At 45.5% G+C, this 22,689-nt stretch overlaps 1 protein-coding gene across 4 annotated transcripts in view; it reads right to left on the bottom strand.

The window, feature by feature from the left end:
- The window catches only part of VPS13C (vacuolar protein sorting 13 homolog C), a 492,503-nt gene that overhangs the window by 89,464 nt on the left and 380,350 nt on the right, over positions 1-22,689 (bottom strand). For all 4 annotated transcript variants that reach the window (XM_075345525.1, XM_075345526.1, XM_075345527.1 and 1 more), the window contains 6 exons: positions 5,671-5,775; positions 5,336-5,500; positions 4,768-4,896; positions 3,319-3,452; positions 2,881-3,007; positions 582-817 (listed from right to left, as the gene is read on the bottom strand). In XM_075345525.1, the coding sequence (XP_075201640.1) occupies positions 582-817; positions 2,881-3,007; positions 3,319-3,452; positions 4,768-4,896; positions 5,336-5,500; positions 5,671-5,775 (896 nt within the window). The remainder of the gene's footprint in view (positions 1-581; positions 818-2,880; positions 3,008-3,318; positions 3,453-4,767; positions 4,897-5,335; positions 5,501-5,670; positions 5,776-22,689) is intronic.

Genomic DNA, 22,689 nt, shown 5'->3' with positions numbered 1-22,689 from the left:
GTCTCAATACTTAGCTTTGAGACGCAGGGCCATGTCCCTGGAGAGGGGGGTAAATGCTCCTTCCAGCAGGGACCAGACAGGGCTGCGGATGGAGACCGGTCTTCTGCAGGCAGAGAGGACCGTGGAGGCTCCCACTTCAACCCAGAGCCTCTTAGAGGATGTGAAGGAGCACGGCATGTGAAGGCTCCAGCCTTATAAAGTCAACCTTAACAGCACCGCCGACAGAGTGGGGTGTGAAGGGACATGCCGGGAGTCCAGACTGGACCCGCTTTTCTTCCAAATCTTTAAAATTAAAATAAAAATGAAAAAAAATATCAGAGAATGCAAGTGTGTGTATCCTCCTGAAACACAAAGCAATGAACTGGGTAGATTGTCATCCAGGGAGTGTATATAGCCCGGAGGGAGGAGCTACACGTTTGAGTGTAGTACTTTGTGTGTCCTCCGGAGGCGCTAGCTATACACCCATGGTTTGGGTCTCCCATGGAAGGAACGATAAAGAAATGTACATTTGCTAATTTGGCCACCACTAACAATGTATACATTTAAACAATGATTAGATGAAGGATCTACAAAATGCTAACCTTGTGATTCCTATGTAAGAAATTTCTTGTTTGGTCTCATTGTTAATCAGGGAAAGACCCAAACTGTGAATGGATATAATTATTTCCTGATCTGGTTGCTCCATTTCTTCAGCTTGGCGTGCCTTTGTCACCAAAGCCACATCTTCAGTGAAAAGCAATACCCTCTGGCGCCCATCAAGGAATGACACCCAGTGAATCTGAATTTCATGACTGTAAGCAAACTGACCACTTTCATCCTGTAAAAAAACAAAAAAAGTTAAGTAATTCACTGTGAAAATAGTTACTTTATTTAGTTGAGAAAATATGAGAACTTGTTTTCAGACAAAATAAACAACTGCTAGAAATGTATTTCTAATGTACCATACAAGTGTACATCAGATCACATCCAAATCTAAAATTAAGGAAGTCATAAAGTCATTAATATCCAGCATATAGGTAAATGACGTGTTACATCAGAACCGGCAATTACATACTACTGTACAAAGTTGTTTATACATGGTAATACAAGCATAGTGAAACACATTCACAGGATGACTAACTATTTATATTCTAGTCTTGTAAAAATCCCCATAAAAATGGCACTGACGCAAGAAAGAGGTAAACAGACAAGTACCCATGTACAGTTAGGTCCAGAAATATTTGGACAGTGACACAATTTTCGCGAGTTGGGCTCTGCATGCCACCACATTGGATTTGAAATGAAACCTCTACAACAGAATTCAAGTGCAGATTGTAATGTTTAATTTGAAGGTTTGAACAAAAATATCTGATAGAAATTGTAGGAATTGTACACATTTCTTTACAAACACTACACATTTTAGGAGGTCAAAAGTAATTGGACAAATAAACCAAACCCAAACAAAATATTTGTATTTTCAATATTTTGTTGCGAATCCTTTGGAGGCAATCACTGCCTTAAGTCTGGAACCCATGGACATCACCAAACGCTGGGTTTCCTCCTTCTTAATGCTTTGCCAGGCCTTTAAAGCCGCAGCCTTCAGGTCTTGCTTGTTTGTGGGTCTTTCCGTCTTAAGCCTGGATTTGAGCAAGTGAAATGCATGCTCAATTGGGTTAAGATCTGGTGATTGACTTGGCCATTGCAGAATGTTCCACTTTTTTGCACTCATGAACTCCTGGGTAGCTTTGGCTGTATGCTTGGGGTCATTGTCCATCTGTACTATGAAGCGCCGTCCGATCAACTTTGCGGCATTTGGCTGAATCTGGGCAGAAAGTATATCCCGGTACACTTCAGAATTCATCCGGCTACTCTTGTCTGCTGTTATGTCATCAATAAACACAAGTGACCCAGTGTCATTGAAAGCCATGCATGCCCATGCCATCACGTTGCCTCCACCATGTTTTACAGAGGATGTGGTGTGCCTTGGATCATGTGCCGTTCCCTTTTTTCTCCAAACTTTTAAGTTCCCATCATTCTGGTACAGGTTGATCTTTGTCTCATCTTTCCATAGAATACTTTTCCAGAACTGAGCTGGCTTCATGAGGTGTTTTTCAGCAAATTTAACTCTGGCCTGTCTATTTTTGGAATTGATGAATGGTTTGCATCTAGATGTGAACCCTTTGTATTTACTTTCATGGAGTCTTCTCTTTACAGTTGACTTAGAGACAGATACACCTACTTCATTGAGAGTGTTCTGGACTTCAGTTGATGTTGTGAACGGGTTCTTCTTCACCAAAGAAAGTATGCGGCGATCATCCACCACTGTTGTCATCCGTGGACGCCCAGGCCTTTTTGAGTTCCCAAGCTCACCAGTCAATTCCTTTTTTCTCAGAATGTACCCGACTGTTGATTTTGCTACTCCAAGCATGTCTGCTATCTCTCTGATGGATTTTTTCTTTTTTTTCAGCCTCAGGATGTTCTGCTTCACCTCAATTGAGAGTTCCTTAGACCGCATGTTGTCTGGTCACAGCAACAGCTTCCAAATGCAAAACCACACACCTGTAATCAACCCCAGACCTTTTAACTACTTCATTGATTACAGGTTAATGAAGGAGACGCCTTCAGAGTTAATTGCAGCCCTTAGAGTCCCTTGTCCAATTACTTTTGGTCCCTTGAAAAAGAGGAGGCTATGCATTACAGAGCTATGATTCCTAAACCCTTTCTCCGATTTGGATGTGAGAACTCTCATATTGCAGCTGGGAGTGTGCACTTTCAGCCCATATTATATATATAATTGTATTTCTGAACATGTTTTTGTAAACAGCTAAAATAACAAAACTTGTGTCACTGTCCAAATATTTCTGGACCTAACTGTATATACCCTCACATTGGCCAATTTACCTTTAACAGGTCGAGCTCTCCTTTGTTCTGGCTATACGTCCACATCAGTTTTTTTGTGCCTGTTGGATCTGCCCATGCAAATAGTTTTGTTTCTCCAGGTAAAAGCACAGTGTCCTCTTCAATGCCACTGTAAGGTATTCAGGATTTTAACAAGTAGTTTAAAACGGCTCTTTTTTATTATTGCAACTAAAAATAAAGGTCAAGTCAGAAATAAAGGATGTGAGAAAAACTATATTGGTGTATTGACATGACCCATTTTTTATGTTGCCTTTTCTTAATTTTTTTTTTTTCTTATAAAATGTCGATAATACTACAACTTTGTCTTTGTTTTGAAGACCTATTGCTTGTACTGGTGCTATAAAACATGGTGTAAATCCACATTAGACATAACTGATTACACGGATTTCATCAACAAAGTATGTTATTTTCTGCTTTTACCTCTGACTGTACGTCAGTTGAGATCGAGGTGTATGGTTCATGATGAGTGCAGGGGCAGCTCCTTCATAGTAATCAGAAAATTTAATTACAATGGAGTGATCCGAGATACTGATATCCACCAGGAGTCCTGTACTCTGAATAAGAACAGATAGTCATTAATTATATATAGTATACATATATATATATATATTTGTATGCATCTGAAAATAGCAGCCCCCACATATAAATATTTATTATATATCTATCTGTGCATAAAAGGGCGCATTGATGATGACTACGTTTCCAACTAAATGCACAATGCTACTGTCATGATTCACTTATGGCTCTGCTCTATGCAGATCCATTGTGTCCTAAGTATTTTCTTGTCTGTATTAGTCGCGTTCAAGCTTGGTGGGAGGGGCCTATATGGTCGTGCCTCGTTCCAGGTAATCGCTCTGCCTCACTTGGAGCTGTTTCACCCGGAACGCCGCCAGTAATAATTCCTGCTCTGGAATGTACACTTCTGGTTTTCATGAGTTGTCTTGATCTTGTCCCATTACCTTGCGTCCCATTCCCTGACCTCTGTCCTTCCCGTTTTGTCTGTACTTCCTGTCTCCTTGACCCTCCACCTGCTTTGTGACCCCAGCCCTGCTCTCCTCTGTACCATTGAGTCCTCTCAGTTTCTGACCCCGGCTTGTTCTCGGACCACAGCTTTGCTCTCCTTCTGTACCTGACGTTACTTCCTGACTTACTGACCACCGGCTTGCACATGACCTCGGCTTCTCTTGCTCCTCTGTACTGACGCGACCTACCGGCTTCTGACACTCGGCAGGATCAACTATTCTGCAGACCATCCCCGCCTTGGTACCAGTGACCCCTAGAGGGCAAGTGCCTCACTACACCTAGAAACTCTACACCATTTCAGTGTACCTGCGCCCCCTGGTGATGAGCATAACAGCTACATTTTACAAGCTTTAATCTCTATTGGTAATAATTGGCATTGGTAGCTTTAACTGCAACTTAGAAATTGCTTAACATATTTAAAGAAATCGTTAAGTCACAACATTTAATCACAACATTTTAACACAAGTAGATATTATTGACTCAAATTACATGATACATTTTTCATTCAACACGTACCTTGTAGCATAAAATAATATTAAAAATAGCAAAAAGGTAAATGCAGCTTTCACCCACAAAACAAAAATGTAAATTTCCATTAGCTTATATGATACTTTAGCTGTTATGCACAATAAGCCAATAATAAATTAATAAATGAAGAAATTTCCGTAGATTTTCAAAGTGAATCAGATTTTCCTGTCAAATATTAATGCCGCCTTAAAAAAGGAAAGTTTGAGTAAAAGGTGGCCTAATACCATATTAAGATCCATAGTTTATAATGGTCAGGTGTCCACATATTTTTGGCTATATAGTTTGCTTATACCTGTAAATACTCCATACTCAACTTACCATGCTGTCAATAACCAGTAAAGTGCCATTATCCTGTTTATTGAAGAAAAAGGGTTTGGTTGTTCCAGCACAGCCGATTACTCGGACACACAGCTTCCCAGACACATTTTCGGGCCAAAATGGCACACACTGTAGTAAACATGAAACAGGAGCATTATAATTAATCACTATCCATGTCCTGATTAGTTTCTTACCAATGTCATACATTACATCCTCCGGTCATCCATTGTTTGCATACTAATTAACCAAACCAATATGAAACTAACAGGTTAAAAAGTATTCAACCACATATAGTTTCTTTTTCAGCTTTGAAAACACAACTGCTTAAAGTAAAAGAACAAAAATGGGCACATGGAATCATAAAAGATCTGCCAAACTTGTACACTCTAGGCGCACTCTAGTACACTCTATGTGACAATTATTATTATGCAGTACTTCGTTAAAATAATTCTTTTGCTTAGTGGTGAAATATGGTCTCTGAGCAGACTAGTGAGCTATATGCTTATAAGAATGCATAATTTATAGAAGGGCTTGAAATGCTAGATTATATGTGAAATAACCATGATACCTCAGAGGATGCAACGTAATGCCACTTCAGATCTGGCAAAGACCCGTCTGCTTCAATTTCTCCCACCTCAAGCTCAAGCCCACACTTGTTGACGAGGGTGTAGAACGGCGTCAAAGTAACAATTCGTGTCAGATTAAAACTGCTCATTTTAATGTTTGCTCCAACCTTAATAATAGGAAACAAAAAGTGAAACATGGTAACCAAAGTGTATTATCATCACTACTTAATTTTTATTCTATAGATCATATAAGAAAAAAATAAATAAATGAAAAAAATCGGACAGATCAAAATCAATTTTGCAAACAAAAACTAAATGTACTCCTGTGAAAACTTACCAAATATTCCATTTTACCGGCAGGACACTTCACACAGCCATAACTTCCAACTGTATCCAGGGAAAATCCAGTTGACCATGAGCTTGTGGAAATGCATAGCTGGATCTGCAAAAGGTAAAAATAAATGTATCAGTGCAACAGTACATTTTTCCCCAGACTACAATTACCTTTTCATGATGGATGAATATTATGAAATTTTAAATAAAAATTCCACTTTGGAACAAATGGCAATATTGTCACTGTCATTGATTAAACACGCTTGTTCACAAGTCACTTCTGAAAACTTGTCCATCAAAAAAAAAATAAATAAAAAAACTATAAATAAAAAATAGGACCTTTACTAGAGAGCAGTGAACCTGAGGTGCCGTTTTCGTATCAAACACAAACTTTACAAAAAAAACAAACAAAAAAAGAAAAACAGAGTTGGGGTGCTTTATGTATGTACACCACTCGCGCGATAATCAGTATGCTCGGTGCTCAGTTCAGTGATGGCTGCTTGCAGTCTCCGTACACTGGGAGTAAGAACAGAACAGCATGCTCGGCAGTAATGTGCACAAAACAAAAAACCCTGCCCCCAGAAGTGATCTCTTTATGGCTGGCTTCATGTGGGCGGAGATTCGATATTCCCAATTAGTGACTTTCAATGGAGTGCAGGTCAAGTCCGGGCCCAAATCGAACTTTATCTAAACTCTGTCTGAACGCCCCGAACCGAACTTCCACGGGTCCGCTCATTTCTACCTTTTACTAGTTTGAGCATGTTAAACTGGTCATATAATGGAATAGTGGCTGCAAAGCTGAATAAAATAAAGCTTTATTTTTTAACTTCTGTTCGCCACAGTAGAGATATTAGCTTGCACAGTTTATATTCTAATTTATATTAAAATTCACTTGAGCGTTACCAAAGATTTGTTTCTGGGGAAGTATACTTCTTGCCCTGCATGAGGTGGGCCAATCTAAGAAGCCACCATCAAGCAGGGGAGAAAAGAACACACCCACCTCCCCTCACAGATCTCTGCAGCTGCTGTACAGAGGTACATAACTCGTCCGTGCTGTATCATTGCAAACATTTCCAGATCTCATCTCACGGCAGTCGGTTTGGGTGAAAGGGGATAGCTTCTAGCACTATGATGAGATATCAAAGGCTTTATAACATTGTTCTGCTGTATCTCTACAGAGTAGCTGCAGAGATTAGTGAGGGGTGAAGGGTATTCAGTTTTGTTCCTGCATGACACTGCCTTCTTATGATTGGCCAAAATTAATGCAGGGGCAGAGGTACTTGACCCCATAGACAAATCTCTGGAACATCCACTTTAGCTTAAAATTAATTAAACCAAAACTTTTCAAGGCAATATCTCTGCAATAGAGAGGACAAATGAAAAAATAAAAATTGTGTTTTACTCAGCTCTGCAGCCATTATTCCATGATGTGGCCAGTTTAATATGTTCAAACTAGTGAGAGGGCCTATTTACCAATAGAAAAACAATTAATGAAAAAGTTTAAAGTGACAGTATATATAGTATACAATATCATGATGTTATCAATACAAAAAGTGAAGGAGGCTGGCTGACTGGCTAATGAAGGAGCAGAGTTGGCTATTAAAATTGGTCTGTCAGTCAAATCTCTGAAACAGAATATGTCATCAGGTTTTTTCTATCCCATCTGAGAGCAGCACAATGTTTGGGCAGAGACATTGTTTCCAGTGATCATCACTTACCAAGCTGCCAGCTGGAGTTTTGATAAAGTTACGGTTTTATCTACTGCAGATCTATCAGTTCTCAATCAGTACTGAATTTTCAGGTGTGTATCCCTGTCCACAACAATAATTGTCAGCTTTCTTTCTATGTAGTCTACACAGGAAGATGCTAAATAGTGGTGAAGGGTAATAGAGAGCTCACGAATATGGAATAATACATGGTATAAAGTTTACCAGTAGAGATGAGCGAACCGGCCGCGGTTCGGCTCGAGTTCGGTTCGCCGAACGGACGTCTCGTTCGAGTTCGGCGAACGTTCAACGAACCGAACTCGAACCGCATAGGAAACAATGGCAGGCAATCACAAACACCTAGAAAACACCCTCAAAGGTGTCCAAAAGGTGACAAACAACTCACAACACAACACAAACACATGGGAAAGTGACAAGGACATATATACTCATGCGAAAACAAAAGAGCAGGACAAGGAAAAAGAGAAGGAGACACAGATATAGGCATGGCATGCCCTTCTAAAATCATGTAAAACACCGCAAGGTGACTCCAAGCGGAGTCTCCCTTTTTCCAAAAATTGGGCCACACACACACCCACCCCTTCAGTGGCAGCACTTGTGCCCCAGTTGTACACTTCACAGCTAGATTTGCATCAAGCACATTCAAAAATACGCCATACTTAACCGTCCCCAGGATGACACCGGGGTAGGTAGCAAAGTCTTTCCTGATCCCAGCGCTGTGCATCTTGGATTATTTTTAAAAACAATGTAAGCAAGGGTTACTCCAAGAAGAGTCTCCCTTTTTTCCAAAAATTGGGCCACACATACACCCAATCAGTGGCAGCTCTTGTGCCCTAGTTGTACACTTCACAGCTAGATTTGCATCAAGCACATGCAAAATACACAAGCATTTACTCTCCCCAGGAAGACACAGGGGTAGTAAATGCCTTGTGGATCCATGACTTGTTCAATTTGATGAACGTTAGTCTGTCCACATTGTCACTGGACAGACGCGTGCGCTTATCGGTCAGCCCACACCCAGAAGCACTGAAGACACGTTCAGAGACAACGCTGGCAGCTGGACACGACAAAACCTCCAAGGCGTAAGTGGAGAGCTCTGGCCATTTTTCAAGATTCGAAGCCCAAAATGAGCAAGGCTCCATTTGCAAAGTCATGGCATCGATGTTCATTTGGAGATACTCCTGTATCATCCTCTCCAGCCGTTGACTATGTGTCAGACTTGTTGTCTCTGGTGACCTTGCAAAGGAGGGTCTAAAATAATTATGAAAAGATTCCATAAAATTGCTGTTACCAGCACCAGATACGGTGCTACTGGTACGGGTAGACTGTTGAAGATGACGAGACCGTCCCATGTTTGTCAAGTTACAACTGGGAGATTCACTCCCTGCACCTGCACGGTTGTTTGGTGGAAAAGCCGAGCTAAGATCGAGTAACAGCTTATGCTGATACTCCTGCATACGTGCGTCCCTTTCTATGGCTGGAATTGTGTCACAAAATTTGGACTTGTACCGGGGATCGAATAGTGTGGCAAGCCAGTAGTCATCATCACTTCTAATTTTGACAATACGAGGGTCATGTTGGAGGTAGTGCAGCAAGAAGGCACTCATGTGTCTTGCGCAGCCATGCGGACCAAGTCCACGCTGTGTTTGTGGCATAGAGGTGCTAACCGTTCTTTCTTCCTCTGACATCTCCCCCCAACCTCTTTCAACTGAAATTTGACCAAGGTCTCCCTCATCCGCTGAGTCTTCCATGTCCATGGACAGTTCGTCCTCCATTTCTTCACGTTCTCCTGCACCTTCCTCAACATTTCGCCTGCTACCATGCGCCCTTGTTGATTCCGGTCCCCCATGGTCCCATATCTGCCGCGTTGGTGATGATGAACGTCTGGACCTTGGTGATGTTGTTGTGTCTTGCGCATATGAATCCTCCTGTAGTTCCTCCCCTTCCTGTTGTCCCACCCCCTGACTCCGAATAGTGTTTAGCGTGTGCTCCAGCATGTAAATGACTGGAATTGTCATGCTGATAATGGCATTGTCAGCGCTAAACATATTCGTCGCCATGTCGAAACTGTGCAGAAGGGTGCATAGGTCCTTGATCTGAGACCACTCCATCAGGGTGATCTTCCCCACCTCTGCATCCCGTTGGCCCAGGCTATACGTCATGACGTATTGCACCAGGGCTCGGCGGTGCTGCCACAGTCGCTGTAACATGTGGAGTGTCGAATTCCAGTGTGTCGCCACATCGCAGTTCAGGCGATGAACCAGCAGGCCGAAAGACTTCTGGAGCGATGCAAGTCGCTCAGCAGCGGTGGTTGAACGGTGGAAGTGAGCAGACAGTTTTCGTGCCCTGTTCAGAAGGCCATCTAGGCGGGGATAGTGTGTTAAAAATTGCTGGACAACAAGGTTCAACACGTGAGCCATACAAGGCACGTGTGTCACCTTGCCCAGGCGAAGGGCCGCACCCAGGTTTGCAGCATTGTCGCACACGGCCTTACAAGGCTGCAGGTTGAGTGGAGACAACCATTTATTAAACTCTGACCGCAGAGCTGCCCACAACTCATCCGCTGTGTGACTCCTATTTCCAAGACATGTCAAGCTAAAGACCGCCTGATGCCGTTGCGCTCTGCTGCCAGCATAGTAATGAGGGGTGTGTGATTCCTTCTGCGTAGTGAGAACGCTGGTGGCCTGACCAGGCAGGCTTGGGGCGGAGGTGGAGGACCCAGATGAAGTGGAGCAGGCAGAAGCAGTGGCGGAACTTGGACAGACAGAGGATTGACACACAAGTCGTGGGGACGGCAAGACTTGTGCAGCAGACCCTTCACCATCTACCACCATAGTTACCCAGTGCCCAGTCAGCGACATGTAACGTCCCTGTCCATGCTTACTGGTCCACGTATTGGTGGTGAAATGCACCCGTTGACACACAGAGTTTCTCAAGGAAGCAGTGATGTTGTGTGCGACATGCTGGTGTAGCGCGGGCACACCTTTCTTAGAGAAGTAGTGGCGACTGGGCATCTGGTACTGGGGCACAGCGACAGACATAAGGTCTCTAAAATCCTGTGTGTCCACCAGGCGGAAAGGCAGCATTTCGGTAGCCAAGAGCTTACAGAGGGATAAAGTCAACCTCTTAGCTTTGTCATGGGTCGCAGGAAATGGCCTTTTATTTGTCCACATCTGAGGGACAGAGATCTGGCTGCTGTGTGTAGACGGTGTTGAGTAGGGTGTCCCTGGAAAAATGCAGGTTTGTGAGGAAAGTGCAGGCGTAGACATGATGTTGCCTTCATCCAACGTTGGTGCTATCGATGTCTGAGAGAGCTGTACACACGCACTTGTTTCCCCTTCCAAACCAACTGACGACCTACCAAGCAAACTGCCTGTTGCGGTTACAGTGGTGGAAGTTGTGCGTGGAAAACCAGGTGTGACAGCTGTCCCCACAGTCCTAGAAGATGAAGAGCGCGCGGATGCACTGGAAGGGGAAGGCGGTGGATGGTTCGCTCCGCTAGGCCACATTGCAGCACGGTTAGCTTCCCACTGGGACATATGATATTTATTCATGTGACGATTCATGGAAGAAGTTGTCAAACTGCTGAGGTTTTGCCCTCTACTAACAGAATCACGACAAATTTTACAGATCACATAATTTGGGCGATCTTTTTCTATGTCAAAAAAGGACCAGGCTAGGCAAGGCTTAGAGGGCATGCGACCTGCTGATCCACCCCGACTAGTGCTCAGAGGCACAGTGGTGGCTGAGGATGCAGTTGTAGACGTGCTACCAGTACTCCGACTCTGTCCAGGAAGGCGCAAGGTAACTTCGTCGTCAGTTGCATCCTCCTCCACCGTCTCTGTTGACCCTCCTCGAGGGCCTGACTGTGGGTTGACAGTAGGTGGGATCTAGAACTTCCTCATCAATTGTTGTTTGCACTCCCCTCACCCTCAGACCGAGCCTCTTCTTGCCCTGACCGAATATTTAGGTTGTCATGCCAATCTGGTATCTGCGTCTCATCGTCATCAGTATGTTCCTCATTGTCTATTACAACAGGTGTTTCAGTTTGTGAATAAGGGTCAACATTATGCTCAGAAACTTGGTCCTCACGGCCTGAATCAGAGTCACAAAGGCTCTGGGCATCACTGCAGACCATTTCCTTGTCTGTAACTCACTGTAGCTTGGGAGCAGACCTCTGATTCTCAGGCTGTTCAGGTGTGACTGAACAGCTCTGCAGACTCAGCCATCTCAGTTCCACCATACTGTGCAGGGCGGATGGAGACTTCAGAGCTGGGAGAAAGCAAGTGTGATTGGGATGACAAATCAGAGGACTGGTGTTTTTTGGATGCGGTAGTTGAGGTGGAGGAGAGGGCACTTGTTGGACCACTTGAGATCCATTCAAGCATTTTCTTTTTTTGCCCATCATCTACCTTTCTTCCAGTTGTTCGTGTCCGTAAAAAAGGGAGCACATCGGATTGTCCATGGTAAGTAGTAGACATCTTACTTTTGCTGGAAGATGGTCTATCTTCAGCAGATGATAATGGAGCTTTGCCACCTTCCCCACGGACAAACCCTTTTTTTCCTTTTCCAACACGCCTCTTCCCCTTTCAACCAGCATCTGTCATTTTGCCACTCATTTTGATTGCGACAAGATTGTGCACTTAAAATGTGGTAGTAAAAATTGAGAGGTGGTGTAGATTGCAGCGGTGGTCTATCTTTATTAACAGCAGAATAAACAACAATAACTATCCCTGACAATGCAACTACGGCCCTTAAACTGGCAGCATAGTTTGCTAGTATAATGGCTTAGTAACAATGAGTTTGAGTGTGCAATGCAGAGGTGCTGCACATAGGTTTGCACCAGTGGGACACTAATGGAAGTCCAACAGCCACTTTTAGGATGCCACTAAGTTTACTCAGTGTTTGCTAGTATAATGGCTTAGTAACAATGAGCTTGAGTGTGCAAAGGGCAGGAGGGTACAGTGGCAGGGTTGTGGGTCTGGGTAGAGGAAAGGAAGCCTCCCTTTCTATCCCTCCTAATGGGGAAATGCAGCGAGGAAATCCCTGACCTTACCTACACAGACGCTGTCATCTTGTGTAGCTGTTAAAATCTGTTTTCACGGACCTGACTGTCACCTATGGCTCTGACCCTGCCGGTATTAGCCCTTACAAGGGCTGAAAGAAACTTCTATCCCTATTCTGTATAGCGCTGTGTATAGAGCGTACACAGCAGTATCGGAGACAGGAGCTACTGACACCAAGACGCAGATAATGGCGTGCTGGAGGAAAATGTCCATTTTTATAATGCAGGGACATGTGACATGGGCATCCTATCAGACATGCCGTTGCTTCTCTGGCTAAAAGTCCACTTAGCTGTGTGTGTGTGTGTCTGGGATTGGCTGACATGCTGGCCCGCCCCACTACACGCGCGCGCTTAGGGAAGGAAGACAAGGAAAAAGAAAAAAAAAATGGCGATCACCATTATCCAAATAGCAGTGATCTGAATGCGCTGTTCCCGCACACTATACGCTGAAATTTCATAATCGTGTGAGTCACAGAGTGACTTACACTATTACAGCGGAAAGCCAGCTAGTAATTAGCTTGTCTTTTTGCTGCTAGAACCGTTCTCGAACGTATCTAGAACTATCGAGCTTTAGCAAAAAGCTCGAGTTCTAGTTCGATCTAGAACAGCCCCCAAAATCACTCAAGCCGCGAACTGGAGAACCTCGAACCGCGCTCAACTCTATTTACCAGTCTTCTAATCATAATCCCATGCTGATAAAACAGTGAATTTATCAAAACCACAGTAAAGGTACCGTCACACTAAGCGACGCTCCAGCGATCCCACCAGCAACCTAACCAGGCAGGGATCGCTGGAGCGTCGCTACACGGGTTGCTGGTGAGCTGTCACACAGGCAGATCTCACCAGCAACCAGTGACAAGCCCCCAGCGACGCGTGGAAGAGATGCTGCGCTTGGTAACCAGCGCACACCGCTTAGCGCTGGCTCCCTGCACTCCTAGCCAGAGTACACATCGGGTTACTTACCCGATGTGTAGTCTGGCTATGTGTGCAGGGAGCCGGCACTGATAGCGTGAGAGCGGCGGACGCTGGTAACGAAGGTAAATATTGGTTAACCAAGGAGAGGGCTTCTTGGTTACCGATATTTACATTGGTTACCAACGTCCGCAGAAGCCGGCTCCCTGCTCACTGCACATTCAGTTGTTGCTCTCTCGCTGTCACACACAGCGATGTGTGCTTCCCAGCAGGAGAGCAACAACTAAAAAATGGTCCAGGACATTCAGCAACAACCAACGACCTTACAGCAGGGGCCAGGTTGTTGTTGGATGTCACACACAGCAACATTGCTAGCAACGTCACAAAAGTCGTGCCTCAGCAGCGATGTTGCTAGCGATGTTGCTTAGTGTGACTTGGCCTTAAGGGTAAGTTCACACAGTGCGTTTTTCGCGGCGTTTGTACGCGTTTTTCGGGTGCGTTTTTGCTCAGAAAACGCTGTGACATTGCTTCCCCAGCAAAGTCTATGAGTTTTCATTTTTGCTGTCGGCACACAGCGTTTTTTTTAGCTGCGTTTTTGTGCTGCACACAAAAACGCAGCATGTCAATTATTTTTGCGTTTTTCACTGCGTTTTCCACCAATTGAGTTCAATGAGATGTTCAAAAATGCACTGAAAAACGCAAATTGCAAATATAGCTGCGTTTTAGTGCGTTTCTATGACTAAAAACGCAGCTATAAACGCAAGGGGTGGGCAGTAAAGTGACATGTACAGGAAGAGGATTCCTTCTGTCAGTAAACACAGAAGCGTGAATCCTCCCGGTACCGTCACCGCCGCTTCCACCTCCAGTCCTGTGCATGTCTGCTGCCGTGCGGCGCCATGTCTGGGCGGGAGGTGGAGGCAGCTGCGAAAACAAAAGTAAACAGTAGAAAAAAAAGTCATACTCACCTGTTTGCAGACTCCCGATGCCATGTCCGCTCCCAGCTCCTCTCCCGGTACCGCCGCTCCGGCTGTGTGCTCTCAGGCACGTCCGATGGATGCAGGACCTGGCGATGGATCACCTGATGCAGTCACCAGACGCATCAGCTGATCGTAAGTCTCGCGGTGACGCCGGCGCCCGGCCTGTTTGTCGGCCGCGGTCTTAAATTTAGTCCCCGGCTTCAATTGCGGCCTAGTAGCAAAACTCCCGCCCCCGGGCCTGTCTATCAGGGGTAAGGGCAGGACTGCCGACCTGACGTCGGATGTGAGGGCAGGAGCATCTTGTATGTTTCCTCCCCCCTCACTGATCACTGTGGGGACTCCAGATTCCCGCATTTTTCTAAACGCCGCCCACGGCCCCACTCCTCCCCAGAGAGCTCCGGCAGCCATTTCTTTGGCATTCTGCCTGTGGAGGATTTCCTGGAAAGAGCTCTGCAACGCTGGGAGACCTAAGGCAGGGAATCTGGAGGACACACACTCCGCTTTTTAGCGGTCGGTAAGCCACACCGTTCACCCGGTGCTGGTCCCCTCAGGGTGCCGGAATAGATACTATATATATATATACATATATACATATACATTATATATATATATATATATATATATATATATATATATATATATATATATATATATATATATATATATATATATATATATATATATATATATATATATATATATATATATATATATATATATATATATTTATTTCTGTTCGGTCGGGCTGTATACACTCCCTATATACCCTCAGTGATCACTCTCCTAGGAGACAACAGCATGTCGTCCACAAGGAGCAAGGGTGCCAAGGCACAGGGTTATTTTGCAACCTGTACCTGTTCCCAGGGGGGGCCCTAGGTCTCACATGGAGGACTCCGGTCCGGACCGCAGTCCCAGACCGGCTAAGCGGGCCCGCTGGGAATCTTCCCCGACTTCTTCACGCTGCTCGGGTTCCCAGCTTGAGGACTCTCTGGGGGACGAGGCGGACGTCGCAGCTCAGGGCTCTGAACCTGACGTTGCCCTCAATCTTGATACACCTGAAGGGGACGCCATAGTAAATGACCTTATCTCGTCCATCAACCAGGTGTTAGATATCTCTCCCCCGCCGCCACCTGTGGAGGAGTCGGCTTCTCAGCAGGAGAAACACCAGTTTCGGTTCCCTAAACGTACACGGAGTGCGTTTTTCGATCACTCTAACTTCAGAGATGCTGTCCAGAAGCCCAGAGCGGTTCCGGAGAAGCGCTTTACTAAGCGCCTTACTGACACACGTTACCCCTTCCCCTCTGACGTTGTTAAGGGTTGGGCTCAATGTCCCAAGGTGGATCCCCCAGTCTCTAGATTGGCGGCTAGATCTGTGGTATCGGTTGCAGATGGCTCATCGCTTAAGGATGCCACTGACAGGCAGATAGAGCTCCTGGTGAAATCCATCTATGAAGCCACGGGCGCGTCTTTTGCCCCGGCTTTTGCAGCCGTGTGGGCACTCCAAGCTATTTCAGCTTGTCTGGCTGAGATTAATGTGGTCACACGTAATTCTGCTCCGCAGGTTGCGTCTTTGACTTCTCAGGCGTCAGCTTTCTCTTCCTACGCCATGAACGCAGTCCTAGACTCTGCTAGCCGTACAGCGGTGGCATCCGCTAACTCTGTGGCAGTCCGCAGGGCCATGTGGCTGCGAGAATGGAAGGCAGACTCGGCTTCCAAGAGGTTCTTAACCGGTTTGCCGTTTGCTGGCGACCGCTGGTTTGGTGAACGATTGGATGAGATTATTAAGGAATCCAAGGGAAAGGACTCCTCCTTACCCCAGTCCAAACCAAAGAGACCTCAGCAACGGAAAATACAATCGAGGTTTCGGTCCTTTCGTCCCTCCGCCAAACCCCAATCCTGGCGACAGCCCCACGGGTGTTCACCAAGGTCATGGCATCTGTTGTGGCGGTCCTACACTCACAGGGCCACTCGGTGATTCCCTACTTAGACGATCTCCTGGTCAGGGCACCCTCTCAGATGGCGTGTCAAGACAGCCTTTCCGTCGCTCTGGCGACTCTCCAGCAGTTCGGTTGGATCATCAACTTCCCAAAATCCAAGTTGACACCGACCCAATCACTGACGTACCTTGGCGTGGAGTTTCATACTCAGTCAGCAGTAGTCATGCTACCACTGGACAAACAGCTTTCGCTGCAGGCAGGGGTGCAATCTCTTCTTCGGGGTCAGTCACACCCCTTGAGGCGCCTCATGCACTTCCTGGGGAAGATGGTGGCAGCGATGGAGGCAGTGCCCTTCGCGCAATTCCATCTGCGGCCACTCCAGTGGGACATTCTCCGCAAATGGGACAGGAGGTCGACTTCACTCGACAGGAACGTCTCCCTTTCCCTTGCAACCAAGACGTCACTTCAGTGGTGGCTCCTTCCCAACTCTCTGTCGCAGGGAAAATCCTTCCTACCCCCCACCTGGGCGGTGGTCACCACGGACGCGAGCCTGTCGTGGTGGGGGGGGCGGTATTTCTCCATCACAGAGCTCAGGGAACCTGGACTCCGATAGAGTCTTCCCTTCAGATCAATGTTCTGGAGATAAGGGCAGTGTATCTAGCCCTATTGGCTTTCCATCGGTGGCTGGAGGGCAGGCAGATCCGGATCCAGTCGGACAACGCCACTGCCGTCGCATACATCAACCACCAAGGCGGCACTCGCAGTCGTCAAGCCTTCCAGGAAGTCCGACGGATTCTGCAGTGGGTGGAAGCCACAGCTTCCACCATCTCCGCAGTTCACATCCCGGGCGTAGAAAACTGGGAAGCAGATTTTCTCAGTCGTCAGGGCATGGACGCGGGGGAATGGTCTCTTCACCCAGACGTGTTTCGAGAGATCTGTCGCCGCTGGGGAACGCCGGACGTCGATCTCATGGCGTCACGGCACAACAACAAAGTCCCGGCATTCATGGCCCGGTCTCAGGATCACAGAGCTCTGGCGGCGGACGCATTAGTTCAGGATTGGTCGCAGTTTCGACTGCCCTATGTATTTCCTCCTCTGGCGATGCTGCCCAGAGTGCTGCGCAAAATCAGGTCCGACTGTCGTCGCGCCATTCTCGTCGCCCCAGATTGGCCGAGGCGGTCGTGGTACCCGGATCTGTGACATCTCACGGTGGGTCAACCGTGGGCGCTCCCAGACCGCCTAGACTTGCTGTCTCAAGGGCCGTTTTTCCATCTGAATTCTGCGGCCCTCAACCTGACTGTGTGGCCATTGAGTCCTGGCTCCTAGCGTCTTCAGGGTTATCTCAGGATGTCATTGCCACCATGAGACAGGCCAGGAAACCAACGTCCGCCAAAATCTATCACAGGTCTTGGAGGATCTTCTTATCCTGGTGCTCTTGCAAGGGTTTTACCCCCTGGCCCTTTGCCTTACCCACTTTTCTTTCATTCCTTCAATCCGGAATGGACAAGGGTTTATCTCTCGGCTCTCTCAAGGGTCAAGTGTCGGCGCTATCCGTATTTTTTCAAAAGCGCCTAGCCAGGCTTCCGCAGGTCCACACGTTCCTGCAGGGAGTTTGCCACATAGTCCCACCTTACAAGCGTCCGCTGGAACCCTGGGATCTTAACAGGGTGCTATTGGCTCTTCAGAAACCACCTTTCGAGCCGCTGCGGGATGTCTCTCTATCACGTCTTTCGCAGAAGGTGGCATTTCTGGTGGCAGTTACATCGCTCCGTAGAGTATCGGAGCTGGCAGCGCTGTCATGCAAAGCCCCCTTCCTGGTTTTTCACCAGGATAAGGTGGTTCTGCGTCCGGTCCCGGAATTTCTCCCTAAGGTGGTATCCCCTTTTCATCTCAATCAGGATATCTCCTTACCTTCATTTTGCCCTCATCCAGTTCACCAATGTGAAAAGGATTTGCACTCGTTAGATCTGGTGAGAGCACTCCGGCTCTACGTATCTCGCACGGCGCCCCTGCGCCGTTCAGACGCGCTCTTTGTCCTTGTCGCTGGCCAGCGTAAGGGTTCGCAGGCTTCCAAGTCAACCTTGGCTCGGTGGATCAAGGAACCGATTCTTGAAGCCTACCGTTCTTCTGGGCTTCCGCTTCCTTTGGGGCTGAAAGCCCATTCTACCAGAGCCGTGGGTGCGTCTTGGGCATTGCGGCACCGGGCTACGGCTCAGCAGGTGTGTCAGGCAGCTACTTGGTCTAGTCTGCACACTTTCACGAAACACTATCAGGTGCATACCTATGCTTCGGCAGACGCCAGTCTAGGTAGGCGAGTCCTTCAGGCGGCGGTTGCCCACCTGTAAGAGGGGGTCGTTTTCGGCTCTTTTTTATCGAGGTATTCTTTTACCCACCCAGGGACTGCTTTTGGACGTCCCAATTGTCTGGGTCTCCCAATGGAGCGACAAAGAAGGAGGGAATTTTGTTTACTTACCGTAAATTCCTTTTCTTCTAGCTCCTATTGGGAGACCCAGCACCCGCCCCTGTTCCCTTCGGGCTGTTTGTTCTTTTGTGTACACATGTTGTTCATGTTGAATTGTTCTTTTGGTTCATGGTTTTCAGTTCTCCGAACATCCTTCGGATTGAATTTACCTTAGACCAATTTATAAGTTTCCTCCTTCCTGCTTTTGCACCAAAACTGAGGAGCCCGTGATGCACGGGAGGGTGTATAGGCAGAGGGGAGGGGTTACACTTTTTAAAGTGTAATACTTTGTGTGGCCTCCGGAGGCAGAAGCTATACACCCAATTGTCTGGGTCTCCCAATAGGAGCTAGAAGAAAAGGAATTTACGGTAAGTAAACAAAATTCCCTTCTTTAAAACCAACAATCCATATAAATAAGAAAATGCACATAGAACATCTCCAGGTCCATGAAAAGTAAGTTTAAAGATCCCCACCAGACACGTTCCGAGCGCATGACTCTTAAACTTTAGTGAATACACAAGACAAATGTGTACAGGGAGTTCAAATAGTAATACAGTCAGCCCCTTAGTTGGGACACCTGAAAGGAACCACACACTAATTCTTTTGTAAATTATATACAGTATGTCTCCCTAAATAATGAATAGAAAAAAAATACAAAATAAGAACATTCAAAAATGTAAGGGACATTCAAACGACCGTTCTGTCTTTCCTGTTCAGTTCCTGTTTTTTTGCGGACTTACTGACAGGACCAGTAATCAGTGCATCAGTTCCTACAAAAAACAGATCAGATGCTGTATGTTCGTTCGTTATTATGGAACATGTTCTACTCTGTTCCATAATTGCGGACCGTGACACAATACTAGTCAATGGGTCCGCAAAATTCCAGGAAGCACTTCCATGTGACTTCCGTCGGGTGCCCCTACAGTCTGTGACCTGCTCCCGTGCCAGCCCCGCAGCCGCCCACACTGCAATGTGTCAGCAGCTTCTCACTGTGGGATGATGAGCGTTGCAGTCTAGATTAGATCAGATTATTACCTGCTGGGACGGTCTCCGCTGCACTCCTGACGTCAGCGCTCGTCACTGACTTCCATGCCTGCTGCATTCTCACATCAAGTCTCGCGGGCTGCCCGAGACTGTGACTAGCGGTGACGTCACAGGCCGCTCGCGATACTTCGCTGTGAACGCGGCAGACAATGGAAGTCAGTGACGAGTGCATCAGGAGTGCAGCAGACTTCATCACCGCAGGTAATGATGTGAGTTAATCTCTTGACGGCAGCACTCGTCATGCCCTGTGGAGACCTGGGCTGACCTTTTAATGTTGGCTCAGGTCACTGCAATGCTTGCCCAGCCAATGGAGAACATTGTGTTCGTCATTGACTGGGACAGTGAGTATGGTATTGGATTACGCCAGACCCGGATTTGATTGTTCTTCTAATAAGTTGGTGAAAGAGGGAATGTGTTGGGGAGTGATTTTTCAAATAAAAATTTGTTTGTCATTTTTTTTGACTGGGTTATTAATGTCGGGTATCTGATAGATACCGTGACATCACTAACCTATGGCCTTGATGCCAGGTGACATTACACAGCTGGTATCAACCCCATATATTACCCCATTTGCCACAACATCAAGGCAACAGGATGAGCTGGGGCGAAGCGCCAGGATTGGCGCATCTAATGGGGCAGCTGCGGCCTGCTATTTTTAGGCTGGGGAGGGTTTAATATCCGTGGACCTCCCAAGTTTGAATACCAGACCACAGCTGTCCGCTTTACCTTGGCTGTTGATCCAATTTGGGGGGACCCCACGTTTTTTGTTTAAATGATTTAAATTTAAAATAACAGCGTGGGGAGCCCTCTGTTTTGGATTACTAGCCAAGGTGAAGCTGCCAGCTGTGGTCTGCGGGCTGCAGCCGTCTGCTTCACCTCAGCTGGCTACAAAAAAAATAGGAGGACCTCATGTTATTTTTCTAATTTATTTATTTTTTGGCTAAAAACAAGGCTAAACACCCTTTAGTGCCTTATGAAAGTCACTAAAAGGTGCAAGATTACAAAATGCAGAGGAGTGGATCATTATATATGTCTTTCATCTATTATCTAGCTATTCAGCTATTATCTATCCCTCTATCTATCCCTCTATCTTTCTAGCTGCTTCCATTGTTTTGCGGTCCGTAAAAAAAAAAAAAAACGGAAGGCACATGGATGACACACAGATGACACACAGACCGTACACGGAATGCAACAAATATGGATGTCACACGAATGCATCCGTGAAAAAACAGGACCGTTTTTTGCGAACTTCAAAAACGGGACAGCTGTGTGAATGTGGCTTAATAGTGTAGAGGACACTAAACAATAAGTGCTGAATAAAAAAAAGACACAAAGAAAATACAATTCAATTCAATAATGGAACATTACCTCATTCTTAATATTTAAACCTGAGGCAGCTGCTGTACCTAATAAAAAATCCAATATGCTTCCCTTCTGCAGAGCATTACTTCCCTGTCCCCCCCTCTAATGTGTTTATTAATCGATTCAATCGCAAAAATACGGAAACTGTTTGCACTGTGGTTATAACAACTGACAAAATGTTTTGCAGCATTAGACACATTCCTCCCAAAAAATTTGAGATATCATAGAGGTGCTCTCTTATTCTACATTTAAGCGTTCTTATGGTAGAACCCACATATTTAAAATTACATGTACTGCACGTGATTATGTATACTATTTACTCGGAGTTGCAATTTAAAAACCCACAAATATTAAATGTTTTACTTCCATCATGGTTATCTAATTTACGTGTTCTTAAGGAATACTGGCATGTTTTGCAAGGGGAACTGCCACATTTGTAATAACTGTCAATATTCAGCCAGGAAGATTTCTCATGTGACTTGTCATGGGATTTTAATAAACTCGCGGACAAATACTGCCCTAAAGTGGGGGCTCTTCTTGACCCAATTTTGACACCATAACTTAAAATTTTAATCAAAAATAGGGTCCCTCCTTCAAAATATATAAACTGTTTCTCACTATTTTAGAAATAGATTTATAAGAACTACTATAGGTAAGAACCAACGTAGGTGTATTAGATGCCTGAGTAGTATGAGCCTGTTTAGTACCCCTTACAAGATCATTTCTATTTCTGGTGGCTTTTTTTTTTTCACTCTGTCAAGTGACCAAAAGGGATATTTACGCTGCTTCAAAAGGTCCTCAATGGTTTTGGACTCCTGAACATAGGGAATCAATATCGCTGCAAACACGTTTGGCATGAATAAACTCTCCTACCAGTATGGATTTGATGACATGTGCGAGGGGGAAACAGTCAGCATTTAGGATAGTGTTCTCTGACATTGGTTTGCAAAATGTTTTACTTTTGATAATTTCGCCATGAAAACTACTGAGCTGTAAATCCAAAAATGTAATGGCATTAGGATGAGAAAAAGTAAGTAAATCATAGGTTAACATCATTAGAGTTAATATAAGAGATGAAATATGGAATTTTTTGGGTGTCTCCCTTCTATACGACGATCAGATCATCTATAAACCTCGCATACCATTTAATATATTGAAAACATGGATTATTTGTGTCATATTTGAACTTTTCTTCCGACCAAGCCATGACCAAATTGGCCACGGCTGGTGAGAACTTGGCACCATTTCCACACTTTTATTTTGTAAAAACGTGCCCTATGTCATCCATACAGTGTCTTGTATTGCACTCCTGATCTAGAATGCTGTATTATAAGGGCATACAGGTGATAGCTGCACTTTATGGAAAAACATGATGACAGGTTCCCTTTAATGTTGCTGTAGGTTTATTTTCAGCCTCTTGGATCAATTTACTCTTTTAATACATTTTTGAAGTTTAGGTAATGTTTTGCCAAATTTAAGCCACTTCTTGATGATCGTCTTTAATGATTCTATGGAATAGGTAATTGTGAGGTAAATCC

The sequence above is a fragment of the Anomaloglossus baeobatrachus genome, chromosome 4, assembly GCF_048569485.1.
Source record: "Anomaloglossus baeobatrachus isolate aAnoBae1 chromosome 4, aAnoBae1.hap1, whole genome shotgun sequence".
Lineage (NCBI taxonomy): Eukaryota > Metazoa > Chordata > Amphibia > Anura > Aromobatidae > Anomaloglossus > Anomaloglossus baeobatrachus.
Note: the sequence above shows the minus strand (reverse complement) of the source record. Positions and strands in the feature narration are given on the sequence as shown.